This window comes from Mastacembelus armatus, chromosome 9 (genome assembly GCF_900324485.2).
Source record: "Mastacembelus armatus chromosome 9, fMasArm1.2, whole genome shotgun sequence".
Lineage (NCBI taxonomy): Eukaryota > Metazoa > Chordata > Actinopteri > Synbranchiformes > Mastacembelidae > Mastacembelus > Mastacembelus armatus.
The window spans coordinates 6,325,749-6,342,152 of NC_046641.1; the positions used below are offsets into that span (position 1 = coordinate 6,325,749).

Consider the following 16,404-nt stretch of genomic DNA (forward strand, 5'->3'; position numbering starts at 1 on the left):
GTGTCAGAAGGTGTTGTCATATGCAGATATATCCTCTGCACTGCCTTTTTTCTTTTCTTTGTACAGAGAAACATCAGGCGGAGCATTAACAAAATGTCTGTTATTGAGGATTCATTGAAAATCTTACATACAAGTGTGCAGTTGTACACAATCAATGCGTCATTCATGTATGATTATGTTGTCAGATGACTGCTATTATACAATCAGCTTTAAACACTCAGATTACAGCTTATGCAGGGCAGGAGATAGACACAGATGTAATAATGATTTTGAAATCTGAAGTATTGTACATCCCTGGACATATTATGCCCCTGCACCCCACCCTCAAACAAAAAAAAAAAAAAAACAAAAAGGAAAAGAAAACAAAATAAAAAACTAAGGAAATGCAAGGAAAATAACATTGTAAATAACATTTACATAAAAACATAAAAAACAAATATATAATAAATATATAATTTTCTAAAGAGACTTTAATTTGTCACATATTTACTATAAAAGCATTTTTCAATATTGTTAAAAGCCACTGAGTGAATTAGACTGCAATTGACTGCTTACTAAACCCTTTCCCCCCTTTGCTTCTGTTGCTGTATTTGTCAAGCTTTGTTCTCACACAGCACTTTGCACTTTACATTGTTAACATGGGCAGATTTACCACTCGAATTCTTTGTCATTTTTGAGCCAATGGGTCCTTGACTTCAGACCGTGGTACACAAAAGCAGCTTCGATTTTCCCAACTGGAATGACGTATGCTGCTGACAGATTTTATTACCTGTATCTAGCTCACAAAGTAACCCTTTACACGACATCATCCCACCTGCTTGGCTACTTTAACTAGGTTTTTGTTCTGTACTGGACTGTAAGTCTCTTGACGTTATTTATTACTCTAAACAAAGCTGAAAGCTCATTTAGTGCCATTATGAACAACATTATGAATTATGTTTCAGACCTGTGTTTTTCAATCAAAGGGTACTAACAGATGCACATTAAAGTAAAAAAAAAATTGCTGAGGCAAAACAAAACTTGCATTTTCTACCATGTCTGTGCCTCTGTAACCTTGGTTCAGTATCTGTTATATTCATTTAGACTTTCTGGTTGTAACATTTACCTTTCAAAAGAGACCAGGTTTCTAAGTTTAATCAAAAGGGTTGGAGAACTTTGTTTGGGTACATTATGCACAAAATGGGTGGTGTCTGGGTTAGAAAAATCTTCATGAACTGAAATCACAGTCTTCCTGATTGCTACACAGTTTGACAATATTATGCCAAAAGACTGAGGCTGAGAAAGCTATTGATTATTAGCTTCTTGGCTAATAATCAGTATAGACACATGGTCACCTCACATCAAGAAGGTTATGGGTTTGAACCTGTGATCAACATAAACCTGTTCTGTGACTCCCACAGTCCAAACACATGCAGGTTAGACTAAACTGCCTCATTATAGGTGTGAATGTGAGTGTGAGTATTTGTCTTTAAGTGTCAGTCCTGTGATAGACTGGTGATCTGTCCCGGTGCTTCGTGAATGTACAGTACTCAGTAATTGGTATGATGAACATCTGAGCCCTTTATTACTTTTTTTTTTTTTTTTTTTTTTTACAATAAGTAAGGAAATAAAGGTGTGGTCATATTAGGATCTAATAATGTTAGCTGAGCTTGGCTTGGTTAACTGGAATGTAAATGTCCCCAAATCCAACACCAGAACCGGGCCAGGACAGAGCTGTAATGTTAACCTTCTCTGATATGTTAGTGTCCAGGACCTGCTGCTACAGAATGGATGAGCTGGTCACGAAAGAAACTTTTTGTCTAATATAGCCTGTAACTCAACAAAAAGCTCCTTGGCCTTGGAAAGTAATACTGATTTTGTAAGTAGTTTGCTGTTTACCCAGAAATGGTAATGCTTACATTAGTGCAGACAAATTCACTTTAGTCAGTTTAAAAAAAAAAACATGATGATCCACCTAACACTTTAATGGCCAACTATTAGTATTACAACTCCATGCACAATGTTTCAACATATCGAGCAATCCAAAGCTTGACAGGCCTGCATCTATTCATGGATGGTAAGATATGACTGGACTTTCTGGGGGACTGGTTTAGCTAACAGTCAATTACTAGCTTACAAATGTTCCAGTTTCATGACATTTTCATGGTGTGTGAGGTACATGGAGCTGCTGTCTATTAATATCCAGGATCTAAACTGGAAACTTTTTTTTTATTTTACACAGGTTTTCCTTCCCTGGAAGCAATGTAAAAGTCCATGAGCCAAGTATGCTGTATTATCAGATAAAGGTCACACACAGTCACAGCAGGATTAAAAAGCAGGTGAATGGTACCATTAGGGTCTTAATCACTAAGGCAGAAACCAAACACACATCATTATTAAACAGTCTTGCTTTCAGCACTGTGCTCTTCAGTCTCATCCACCTACGCAGCTGTCTAAATGTAGCAGACAGCTGTTTTGGTAGATACCACTGATCTCGATGAATGATACTCTGGTCATTTACCACAATTTATTTACCATATATTATAAGGTAACATCTTGTAGAAAGCACATACATGTAGATACAGTATATGACCTCACAATCAGATAATTGCTCGAATAACACATCAACAAAAAACCCTTAACTACAATGGTGGTATAAATGGATGATGAAAAGTAAATATCTGAACATCCCAGTGCACCAAGATCTGTACTCGGTGTTTATTTTTCATTCGTGTATTTCTCAGCTTGATTAAATGAATTATAATGTGAGCAACATCACAAATCATTAACGAAATCAAAACTCACCATGTAAAATTATATTTACTGCCGGCAAGAAGTGTAGGCTGTACATTTTATATGACAATTACTGTCCGTTATTCTCTGCCTTGTTTCTCTCATCTTGGGTAATTTCCTTTGAGTGGCTCATTTCTTGAGATGAGAAATGCTACAGGGACTTGAGTTAGAGAGAAAACTCTGACTGACAGCATGATCAGAAAAAGAGCAGAAAAACCTTTTAGCTTGGTTGATCTTTCATTTGTTCTGCTACTCAGTTGCTTATCAAGCTGTTTCCCTGCTCTGTTTATAGCGGTTTGCATTTGATTACTTTACCTGCCACAGCCATGGGGTGTGCGCGTGTGTGTGTGTGTGTGTGTGTGGGTTTGTGTGTGTGGGGACCCAGATTAGGAGAAGTCAAGGAATTATGTTTAATAAGATTAACAAATCATTAAATTATTAACTTTAATACTCCTCAAGAGGCAGAGCAGAACATGGAAAGTCATAGTGCTGTTCAGTCTCCTTTGCTAATTGAGGACACTCAGGGTCAGGTAGGTCAGATGCTCACTAATCAATACATTCCTTTATTTCCACTGAGAAATATTTTCATTTTCATTACCCTGGGTCCAGGATACGCTGCAGTACAATAATTGTCTCCTTTGCTTCTTTACCAGTCCCAGTTCCCTCCCACTCAGCCTTGTGTTTCATTTAGTCCACTGATTCTAAGCAGCAGACATACAGTAGTTTGGACACATCTCACTGGTGGAGGGAGTGGGTCTGGGGGCAAGGCAGCACAGGCTCATAGGGGAGAACAGCCATTAGGCCCGGGTGGTGCCCTGATGACATTGGACCTCCCAGTGCCTGAACTGGGGGCTCCGTACCCATGTTGAGGTGCAGTGACAGGTGGGCATGGCAGTAATCCAGGACCGACTGCTCACACCTGTACAACGTCAGAGCGCTCAGCTGCCGCGGTATCTAGACAGAAACAAAAAGCAGAAAAGGGAAGAGGAGACAAAAAGAGGACCACACATAAGCCTTAAGAATCAGCCAAAAAAAAAAAAAAAAAAAAGACACTCTCCTTCAACATTTTATCCACTCTTGGAATATTTGGGACTGACTTAATTTACCTCATGCAGTCGTGGCACAGTGCTGTCATTAATGCAGTCTTGGCCAGTGATACAGTGCGCGCCCCAAGACCCGACATTTGTGGTGCTCAAACACCCACTTTCAGCTGGAGTGATTTATATGCAAGATGAAAGCCTTAAGCAAGAGTGTGCACATATTTTCTGCCCTCTTCTAAATGGAGTCAAGGCTCCATTTAGTACAAAGTGCTTATTACATTACAAGCACTTTGCTGATTCAAAGACCCCTCTTAGTTTTACGTGCTAGAGTGGTCAGAATAATGTCAATTAAAAAGGAGAAGGCTGCATCACAGCCTGTGTGATATTGATATTAATATTCTGATGCCAATTAATGCTTTCACACAAAATGTCTATGTACTCATGCAGCCTGAAACACACAACTGAAAAAATAATACTATGTACAGAAATATTCATGTGCATCATATCTGAGAAAAACACATGCAGCATGAAAGCCAACTTCTCTCAGCTTTGATACTCACCTCCATGTAGAGATACAGTATTTTTTTGCCTTTGCTTTAACTGTCTTATTCTAGCCATCACATGCAGTGTGTTTTTTAAACTGCAAGATAATAAATGAATATATGATTATTTTATATTACAAAGTAATAATGTTAATTATTTCTTGTATTTGTGCTACAATCTAAGTGCAGCAGAACAATCACAGATCACTGTAATATGAGTTTTCTTTCTGGAAATCTGGCTGTTTGTTCTCCACTCTAATAGGAAGATTAGTTGAAGATTCTCTACTGGCCAATTCAACAGCTGAACTTTGCACGCTACTTAAGATGACTTAATAAAAAATTCATCAACAACAATGCTCCGAATGCAAAATGAGATAAGTAGAGTGAGTTTGGATCTGGGAGTTCTCTGTACAAGTTGTCAAGGGGAAAGGCTCCAGGACTAGTTTTCTTCAATTATTGCAATAGAAGAAGTTAAACATGTAAGTCGTGATGTAAGTAGAAATTTGGTTGGTTGGCAGGTGAAGCCAATAGCTTTCTGTCTCTCTGTTTACCGCCGTAGTTGGCAAAGCACTTACAACCTTTGTCTCTCCAACATTTCTTGCCTCCTCCGTTTAACTTCCACACTGCCAGTTTATCCCGGCTGAAATCCAAAGGTGCCATAAAATAAACTGAGCTGCAGTTACTGAGATAATAAAAGGCTTTTTTGCCCATCACTGCTAAGCTCTGGGGACCTCTACAGATCTGTAAATACATAAATAAATTCACCATTACAAAGGTATAGTGCTATTATTATATACTGTAGGTCTTCTCACTATAAACACTGAGAATAGTCCAGATGGCAAAAAGACTTAAAATAGAAAGGTTGCAGTAACCTCTTAAAGAGAAATGGGGAATCATACAGGCTTTGTCTGCACTAAAATAGCTTTTTTTGTTGTTTTGAATGATTTCTGTTATTCTGAATAGTCAAAAGGTAAAGTTAAATGGTTTTGCCTTGAGAGTGCCTTATTGTATGTCATGTCATGTTACTTCTGCTTTGTTTCAAACATACCATATATTCTGCATACCATCACAGTGCTACTTGATCAAACCTACTCAAAGAACCTGACATGAGCACTTCCTCCTTTTCTATCATTATGTTCAGTCTGTGATAAATGTGCCAGTGTCAAAGGTTTTGTTTCTGTTTGCAGTTTGCTGTTTGGAATTGGATGTTATTAGGTCTGAAGAAGGAAAAATACTTCATTTTGATGAATATTAACCTCAACATTAACCCCGAACATGGCATAGCTCCCAAACTGTGCCAGTGTCAGGTTCATTTTTCTGCTCGCCCAGGGGGTACAGTGCAATGCAACATGTGGTGAAAAGCTTCAGCTCGGACTTCATGGTGTAACACTGTGACATCTCTCACCAATAAGTGGATGCACTGAAAACTCATTTTCAAAATAGTCCGCGTGCAGATTTTTTAGTTAGTCTGTCATAGATTTGTATGTTACCATGAAAGCACACAAAATCCAGTTGTGTAGCACGTAAGGAAAAAAGTGCATACACATGAAGAGATACACATAAATGTGCACATACTGTACTATCCCCACAGCACATTTGGTGGTAAAGTCTGTTAAAAAACAACCACGCTGTATCATGACCTTTTTCTGTTTTTTATTGCCTCCTCCTCAAACACTTTAGTCAGTTTTAGCCTTTTCCAGCACTTTGCTTGAACTGTCACCTATTGTAGCTTACATAAAGTGCACTCTCAGCCTGCAGTTCACTGCATATTTTGTATTCACATGGACAAATTTTAATTTGGATTTCATGGGGTCTTTAAATTTTAGTATGGCCCTGTCTGCTGAGGGTGGTATATCTGCAATTTTAGTAGAAGTAAAACAAGTGCATTGAGATCTACATGACATGCTCTAGATCAGCCCCTCTGAAGACACACTTCACAAATGCTATACAATTCATTACATGACTTCTTCTGTTGTTCTACAGAACAACACCTGTGATTCAGATGGGTGTCATATCCCACAGTCAAGAAGTGGGATATGAAACAGAAAGTGGAAACTGGGCTTTTACAATTAAAGTATGAACTTTTCTACCAACCTTTACTGAATGTCCTTTGCTCTACTGCTCTACTTCCATATTTTACCATACAAGACTATGCAGGTATTTAGACATGGCTGTTTTACAACTCGAAACAATTATTTCATTGTGATGATTACAAGCCGAACAGTAGTCTGTTCATGTTTTAGTTAATGTATATAATCACCACCATGACGTCTCACTGCATTACAGCAAAAATTGAGTTAGGTTCCACAATTTTTGCCACGCAACCCTGTGTTTAGTTTTCTGGAGGCCTGTGTGTTGGCACCCTGCTGTGTTGCCAGACTGCCCTCCATCAAATGAATGAGGGGGCTGAGGTTTTTTCACACAGAGCTAAGATCGGCCCCAACACTGCCAAAGAGTCTATGAGGCTGTGCTTAGACAGAGCGGTGCTTTGAGACAAATACTAATACCAGCATGGCAACACAACCTGACAGTGCTAACATGGTAGTGTTTAGCAGCTATAGTGTTCACCAGCTAGGTTTAATGTGTTATTATGCACTGCATCCGGCAGATGCTCCAATATTCCAGGCTGACCAGGCTGGTGGCCTGAGCAGCAAAATGATAACACAACAATAATTGTGTAGGTACAGCTGACCAATAGGGATGCTGCGAGTTCTATAGTTACACACATTTGCCGCAGGAAGCTCATCTGTTTATTAAAAAAACGATTGTCTCTAACCGCGAGGTCACATTTTGCGATTCCTACAACATCCTAATGTCAGTCAATTTATTATCCAAATTATCCTCCAGTGTTTCTGTGAAAAATATTAGGCAGCTTTTCTCACTCATTGTTAGTTGCTCAGGATAAAAGCATCTGGTAATGACTAAAACACAAAATGTCAAAACAAAGGCAATTAACTTAATGCCCTGTTTGGTGTGTGATGTTTTTCTCAGTCTGATGATGTCTCACTGCAGTTGAGTCATTGTATTGAGATAAACGCTGTTTTATGTTATGACAGTGCATCTCACAGGTCATCAAACCACTGCATGGCAATTTAAACATGTTCCATTCCCACTGAGCAGATGGTCTTTTCCCTGCTGCCCATGAGTAAGATACAGTGTATGTATCTGCATTTCTGAAGCAGCGAACTAAAACAGGATCAGTTTGAAGTGTGGGAAGGAATAAAAGTCTCTTTGACCAACCAAGCACAGTGAGCATTCAGCTTTAATCAGGAATATTGGGAAAATGCTGGCTGTTATGGTAGGAGCTCTTAGAGAGGTGAGTCATTGGCTAGCATAGCTTGGCCCTCCGCCAACAGAGCTGCTCGAGGCTGAACACTGCATAGAGTCGGATTTTGCCTGAGGCACGATCACCATCTTTCCTCAACTTTAATGGCTCAGGAAGTCCTTTCCAATGTAGCTGTGTGCTACACAGCCAGATAAATATAAAATGAATTCAATTCTCTTGATTACAATAGCTATCTAAGAATAGCCTTGTTTCCTCTTGTCAAGTGTAAGTTGTTACTCAGTGAGTCACCAGCTACTGGCCAAGGTAATAAAACAGGCATCTGGCATCAGCCCCATCTTGTCTTCGCTTTATGTTAACTGTCTAAACTATAGCTCAACCTATTTACCCTGAGGTGAGTTTAAAGAGAAGAGAATACACTGAATGGTCTGTGCAATGGCCTGTGGAAGCTACACCACTGCCTCAGTATGGTATGTTTCTAGTGTGGACTAGGTTCAGCTTTACCATGTGTTTTGTTTTTGTTTTTTTTGTTTTTTTTTTTCTTTTTGCATCTTTCTCTCAGCTCCATACTCATCTATCACCGAAAACCACTGGAGCTTAAAGTGTTAACAAATGATTACTCAGCTGGTCTGGGAATTGTTTGGGGCATCAAGTGGCAACAGCTATTACTATGAACAATAGCACTCTTTTATTTCTTAAGTAATTCATTCAGTTTCCATGTTTTGGTGGTGACACCACAAAAGGTGAAGTGGTGATAAAAAGGAGAAAAATATGTTATTGTTAAAACCAAAATGATGAAAAGAATGAAAAAGAGAGAAAAAAAATGTCCACAATAAAATAAAAGTTGCTGGAAATGAATGAGAGTAAGCCTGATGCAGAGACAGAAATCACTGGCCAAGCGATCACTTTTCAACTCTGCCCTCAGCAAAATATAAGCACTAAAATCTTCACCTCAGGCAACATGACAAATTATTCACTGCCAGCTTTAGTGACCATTTCTGACCAAGACTGCACTGTGGGGTAACCTTTCTGTGTAGTACGTACATCATCAAGTCATTTTACAAGATTAGGATTTCACAGAATTTGCACACTCTAAATGAAATGTACATGAAATAATGTTAGCTAGCCAGTAGCAGCTCATATTGAGCTCAGCAGTAAGAATGAAAAAAGGGAAACATTTAAATTGGCTATTTCTATACTTGTGTTTTGTACCAGAGTGTGAAACACATTTGACATCGTAGGCAATACTCTCTTCTTAAATAAGAAGACTGGAATTACTCTCATGTCTGCAGTTAAATGTTATAAATATGAAACTAAATATAAGATACCTGCCTGCTGCTGTAGCTTATTATAAAGACTGGAAACTTGGGACCAATTTGAATAAGTTATTTGTACTGTGCAACTTAGTTCTTGTATAGATTAAATGATCAAGGCAAATGAGTGTATCTTCTAAAATGTCAAAATATGTTTTTAAAAGAAATATTTTGATGGAGAAGTTTGTCTCTCTGCAGTATCAAAACCTCCAGTGTTACATAAAACTATCTCACTGGCAAATTCAGTGTTTTATAACAAAAGGCACGGTTCTTCAATAAAGCACTCTACTGACCCACTCTAAAGCACTTTACTGCAGATGCAGAAGAGGACAATGATATAAATTTGTGTGACACAGCACACGCCAATTAATTCTAATTCCCAAGCTATTAGCTTTGGATTGCTAATAAAAACATTCACATAGGTGTCCCCCCTTTGCACCATGTTAAATGTAGGTCAAGCTGCAGCTAAATGATTCCCAATTAGGTGATAGGCAGCTGCACCACGCCAGTGTGCCTCAGACGGGCATGGGAGGCACAAGCTCTCATTGGCATATTAACAGCCTCCGCCTGAGCTGTGCTGCTGCTCTCTGTCAGCTGGATAATTCACTCAGTGGTCAACGCTGCAGTGGGAGAGCACAGACAAGCCTCTATTATCATTGCTGTCTATTGGGCTACACACACATGGATGCTGAATGGCATGCTAATGGCCACAAGACCCCCCTCTCTGATTGTTGCTTAGCAAGGATAAATTGAAAAGCGATTTCATGGTGAGTGACACAGACAAGAAGCTGATAACAAGTGGTCAGTAAACTTAATTAAGCTGAGCACACAATAAGGAGGAGAAATACACATTACGTTATTGTGTATTGTAAATGTTCATCATTATGAATGGGCAGAAATGTGCATAAACAGCAATGATGAATTTGCTTTAGCACAATAAAACATAATATTTATTAGGCCACTCAACAAATATTGTAGACAGGAGCCCATTAGCGCCTCCCTGTAAAGGTTTTAGCAGCATTCAGGAGAGAAAAAACTGGCATCCATTTAAAAGCCAATGAAAGTTGTACATTGTAAAACCACATGTGCTAGAATTCAAGGAAGATCATTTTTTGCTGACTTTAATATTCACCATGTAATAACATTTCTGTTTGAGAAGCGTTTCACATTTGTCAAAATAACCATAATCCTCCAGATGTGGGGATTTATCTCCTTCTAATGCTGCTCATCCCATTTTCTGGTCATCAATGTTTGCAGCGATGGCTGAGATTTATTGTTATTTACTGGATGGACAATTTATGAGTCACTACAGAGCCTTTTTGATGTATGTAGATTTAAGTGACTCTGAATATGGAAACCAAGAAATGATGCATAGATGAATACATACTCAATGGTAGGCATAGAGTAAGAAGAGCTATGTGCAACAGTGGTTCATTCTCTCTTGCTGACTGTTTTTCTTTCTCTTTACACTCCCACACACATTGCACACTGTACACATACATACAAACAATATGCGCTCTTGTCAAAACTGCCACTAAAAGCCTCAATCCTGACAATATGTAAATATGTTGCTTCTAAGGTCATAGTTGCTTACTGTGATGTTATCAGTATATTCTTTCATATTTATTCATAATCAATTTGTGGAAAAATCACAGCCATAAAGTAAAGCAAAACAGGGCTTTTGCTCTGTAACCTGCACTGAGACCTAATTTTTGCTGTCCTTGATGTGTGTATGTCAATAATCTTTATGACAAGAAAAATCTATTTAAGGCATTGGCTTTTTTCATTCAGATGGAGAAACATTTGGAAGTAATCCAATTTGATACCATGTCAGATGCTGTACTAACATGCAGTGTGTGACATGTAACATTTGTTTTTGTACGTATAAATCTGCAGATGCTTGTATTATTCTATTTAAGCTCTTCATGGGCAGACTGACTGTGATTTTCTGGGGAAAATATAATAATTTCTTATTAGGGAACTGGACTGTCCAAGAAATTGTTTCCAGCATCTCTTCCAAAGCAAGAATCCAGTCAACGTTTTACTGCTAACCATGGATAACCCTCAGAAAATGTCAGGGCTACTAAGGCTAAACAAAATCCTGACTGTCGCCCCAGCCAAAAGCAATGAACTTCCTCCAGACAGTTAAAATAAACTTAAAGCTGCTATAATCAATATTTTTATATTAACAATGAAACTACTTGTACGTGAAAGGGGTTACTCTTATTGATGGACCCATAGATATTTTCTCCTGGGCTCTGCAGTTCCCCTCAGCTCTGTGGAGCGTTTCTGTGTCTTTCAGTTCACTGTTTTAGGTTTATGGCTTTCAATTTATTGTTTTGTGTCATTCTCACAGCTCTTATGGCATAATTTACAGTCACAGCAGGCAGCTATTTTCAGCAAAAAGTTCTTAAAACCCCAACACCCAACTGACAAAGTTAGCAGCTAGTTGGTGAACACAGCTGTTAAATTAAATATTTTCCCTCAGGAGTTGTTAAAGAAAAAAAAAAGGATAGTGATTAATAGATTTGCCAGGTGGTCAGAAAAACAACTCCCAAAAATTCACAACTATTTGCCATTCTTTTACTACATCATCTACTACTTATCCTGGTATGTCCAGGGTCACAGGGGGCTGCAGTCAGTCCTAGCTGACACTGGGTGAGAGTCTAGGCAAAAACTGGACAAATCAATGACAGGGCTCACACAGATACAGGCAATTTAGAGTCACCAGTTAACCTAACCCTAACCTGCATGTCTTTGGACTGTGGGAGGAAGCCAGACTACCTGGAGAAAAGCCACACAGACACAGGAAGAACTTTCAGACTCCATACAGAAAGGCCCCAGGGTCAAATAGGGTGTGAACCTGGAGCCTTGTTGCTGTGATGCAATGTACTAACCAATGTACTAACCACCACACCACTGAGCCCTGGGGGGGGGGGGGGGCCTCAGTGGTGAGGTGGTTAGTACATTGGTGGTGGCACACAAATGAAAGTATTTAAATATTGTTTCTGCTATAGCCAAGTAGATAAAAATCTGTTTATAACTTTGATATAAATAGCTATTTGATTAACCTGCAATTTTTTACACAGATGGTTGGAACATATCCCAGCATGCTCTGGATGGATGGTAGAGACAGGTAAGCACTCTGACGTGATGTACCGTAAGTCTCCAGACTATATGTTGCACTTTTTTTACTCCTTTGGCTTGTCCCATGAGTTATATAGTGAAGCGACTTATATCTGTTGTTTTCTGATCAACAAGGCTGTTGCCTTGACTGTTTGCTAAAAGCGACTAAAATACTCCAGTACAACTTATAGCCTGGAAAATATGGTAAATTGATTTTGAAGAGATAATAGTTGTTTACAAGGGAAGACATAATTCTAATCACGGACAGTTTTAAAGATAGAGGGTTGTCTTCACAAACATACAGTAGTTACACTAGAAGAAGGACTTCACAAACTTCAATGCATCACAGTAAAGGTATTTCATTTTCTAATGGACCTCTGGAGTCTTGCTTTGCCCAGATCAGGTACTGGGTTAATGTTGCAAATCACAGATTATTGAATAAGTTCAAAAGAGATATGAAAGACTACAGTGACAAATGTGTGTTGAATGGATAACACAGTCACCTTAGTTCAGACTGAAGCTCATTGATTGTGTGGATGGTGGCTTTATCTTTAGTTGGGCATTATTTTGTTTCAGCACACTGTGTTTACATTTGGAGTTTGCTCTTTTACTGTATTGTGAGTAACTGCAGAGTGCAGCCATAACTCAGTGTGAATGTGAAAAGTGAAATTTTAGGGATCCCACCTATTTTTAAAGAAGCTTTGGAATTGGGGTTTAGGATTAAAAATGGGGTTGGGATAAACCTAAACTCAGCTTTGGGGGCTACGTGAGTCTGTCTTAGGAGACACCATTGTGATAATCCTCCCTTTGGCTTGGCTTGCTGTTTAATTATTTCCTTCCACTCTTTTTCCAGTCTGTGAGAATTGTTAGTGAGACGAGCAACATGAAGCAGTCGAGCTAACAAGCTATCTGCTAATTAAGGAAAACCCTGACAAATACCTGAATTGTGCGTAAGGCAGGTAATTAGTCAAGTGCAAACTGTTCCTCAGTTACATTACCCCTACACTGATATATTTAGAAAGTGAACACTGCAAAAAGCCAGCATTTAAAGAGCCTGATACTGTTTTTTTTTAAAATTTTAAATAATTTGGAACATTTTATATAGGACAGAAAGAGGGTTCAGTCTGTGATTGAAGGACAGTCAATCAGAGATTTAATTTTATGACTTATTGTGGCTGCAAGATACAAATTTAGGAGAAATTTAGGAGGGAGGAGGGACAAGCAGCCATGACTAAGTGTAATATGCTAAAACTCCTGTTAATAAACACTAGATGCTCCAAACTACTGAAAATGTCATTAACAGATTTTTTTGGGGAGCGCAGGAGAAACAAGCTGCAAACACAACAAAGTCATATTAACACCTCATAATGGTAAAATGGCTAACTTAATGCTCCAAACGACTGAAAACCTCATTAACAGATTTTTTTGGAGGGTGCAGAGGAAACAAGTTGCAAACGCAATGACATATTATCTCCTGTTTGACACATCCAACAATATGGAGCAATAATCCAATATGCTTTCTTTGTACGCTTGTCCAGTCTCCACCAGCTTGTGAGGAGAAAACCTCTCATTCACAGCTAAATGCTCCTCTATATTTGCTAGTTTCTTATTTTCTTACTGAATACTGATTATAGGCTGGAACTGGTAGCATGCATTGGGTTTATCAGAGTTCTTTGTGCTGCCTGCTGTGTCTATAAACGACACCAATGAGTGCAGTGACATTGAACCAAAACAGTAAAGGCTGTGGACCATAAAGCCAAATCAATGAGCTGAAAAACATTGTAAACCTCCATTGAGTTGAGGGCAACAGCAGAATCTGGAGATAATTATCTGTGGGTGCATCACTTTGAACAATACCACCCATATTTCAGATGGTATTTCATTAATTGTAAATATAAAAAACATTTTAAGCTATCAAAATAGTTATTATATATTTATATATAAACTACACATACACATAGATAGATAGATAGCTAGATAGATAGATAGATAGATAGATAGATAGATAGATAGATAGATAGATAGATAGATAGATAGATAGATAGATAGATAGATAGATAGATAGAAATACAGTCTGCAAAGTATGCAAAGTAACACCAAACAGGCTTGATTAGACAATCTCAGTTTATTGTTCAGCCAAAACAATTAATTTAAATAAATACTGAAAAAGACTGAAAGACTTTGGGTAACACCTTTAATCCACCTGTGCAACTGTCTGGGAGCTCATACTGGAAGCAACATGACAACCAGTTTGGCTATTGTTATTACTGAGTAGTGCTGCAGAAGAATTTTCATTACTGCTATTACTGTCACCATTTGTTTTTGATAAATAACTGACCCCTTGTAAGAATTCAGGTTGAACTGCATTCAGTGATGCTACAGCAACACAAAAAATGCAGCAGGAAATGAAATCTATCCATTTTGCATTTCAGAAGAGGTGACAGATAAAGTTTATAGACCGTGATAAACCATCACATATAAATGCCACAGTGTAGGAGCCAGGATGTTGTCGAGCCATTGCTCTATCCACCATAGTACAGGCTTTTCACTCCTGTCCAGTTTCCATGGTGATAAGTCTAAAGAATGGGCTGTATGTCTAACTCTTAATGTTGTGCAAGATTGTATGTATGTGTGCGTTTGTGTATACCACATTACATTTTATGTGCTCTGTCATTATGTGAATATCCTTTTTAGCTTGTTCTTTAATATTAAACCTTAAAAGATACTAACCAGAAAGTACATAGAAACAGGTACAAGCACAATAATTTTCCAGCTCTAGATTTGATCTCTTCCCCCATGATCGGTTAAAAAATTAACAGCTATTAGGAAACAGGTGATTACACAAAATATTCATGACAAGAAACTACAAGAAAGAAACATATCAGATTTTCTTTATGACTGTTCTGTTTGTCTCTTTCCTTCAAAATAAATCTAGATGACAGCCATCTGTTTAAGCGCTACAGTCTGAAACAGCATATAAACTTGAACAGACTTGTCCAGTATTGATGTGACTGAAAATGTAAGGCGACATGAGATGAACTGCACCCAGCTGTTGGCCTCCCGTGATATTTCCACAGAGGCCCAGTCTGCACTAGGAGGATGGGGTTGATATTAAGGGCCAAGGCCTGGCAAAGATTCATCTATGATGATGAGATGTAAATATTGCTGAAGGATAATACACAGCTCAAGTGAAATGGTGTGAGGCCAGTGCTGTGACACAATAGCTGCAGCATGGAAGCATACATTATCTTGTCAGTGTTTCCCTGTCAAACAAAGGGACTGATGCTGATGAAAGTGCGTTGCCCCACTTTTAGCAGTCTAAAACTGTCATCTCCGAGGAACTGATTGGCATGATTAATGGTTTTTGTTTTAATTTGGTGTCATTAGTGGTGCTGGTACTGCAGGGCTGGCAAATAGAAAAAACACTTTGGACACACTGTCCTTATGAGCAGTAGCATCCCTTAAGCTGTGAGTAACTGTTTCCCCACTGTATTAAAAGAAGGACATTCACAGGATGTCTCCACTATCAATGTTCTGTCTTCACTTGTTGAGCAGGTGAAGACATAAGCTGATGTGATTGAACTGCTCTGTAGCAGCAGTAACACCTGCACTGTGCAATTATGGTCAACCTCTGCATTTCTGATCTTGCTTTTATCTTGGCCTCAGTGTTTCCAGACCTGCTCACCTTTATCTGTGATATAGTAAATATAATTCATTGTTATGCTACTAGTGGTATCACCAGGTAATAACGGGTCACAGTGATAGATTTTTACAAGGCCTTCCTACGTGAACGGCTGAATATGATCATGCAAACACACAGAAAGGAAAAGTGACACACACAATATAGTACAGACAACTTGTATTTTAGAGGTCAGGCTTTTACAATATAATTTCTTATGCACAAGGACATAAAATTAGACACAGTGAGACATTATGTTTATATGGCTTTTGAGACATAGAATTTTAGGACAATATAGCTGTGATCAAGGGTCAGGCCACAGTTTTATGTTAACTTTTTATGTAGTAAATGAATTTACAACAATGGTTAACTAAATTTAATTGGATTCTTAATTAGTTCGGAAAAAGTGGAGGGAACACACAGTGGCCACACACACAAACTGGATGTTTGATGGCAACAATGAAGGGATTGAGCTATCTGATGGTATAAAAGGTGTTCGAGTTCAAATATATTTTAAGCAACCTGGACCAAGCTAGGCCATGGACTGGCCCCATCTGTCACGGCTCAGATTAAATTGGACTCAAATGCACAGCTCAGAGACAGTTCACCTTTATTATAAGCTCAGCTCAAAGCAGACCAGGATAACCAG

The 16,404-nt window shown here is 38.5% G+C and overlaps 1 protein-coding gene across 1 annotated transcript in view; it reads right to left on the minus strand.

The window, feature by feature from the left end:
- Nucleotides 1-3,507: 3,507 nt before the first annotated feature.
- LOC113138986 (leucine-rich repeat transmembrane neuronal protein 4) overlaps nucleotides 3,508-16,404 on the minus strand; it is a 35,820-nt gene continuing 22,923 nt past the window's right edge. Inside the window, exon 3 of the mRNA XM_026321904.1 lies at nucleotides 3,508-3,726. Coding sequence (XP_026177689.1) covers nucleotides 3,508-3,726 — 219 coding nt within the window. The remainder of the gene's footprint in view (nucleotides 3,727-16,404) is intronic.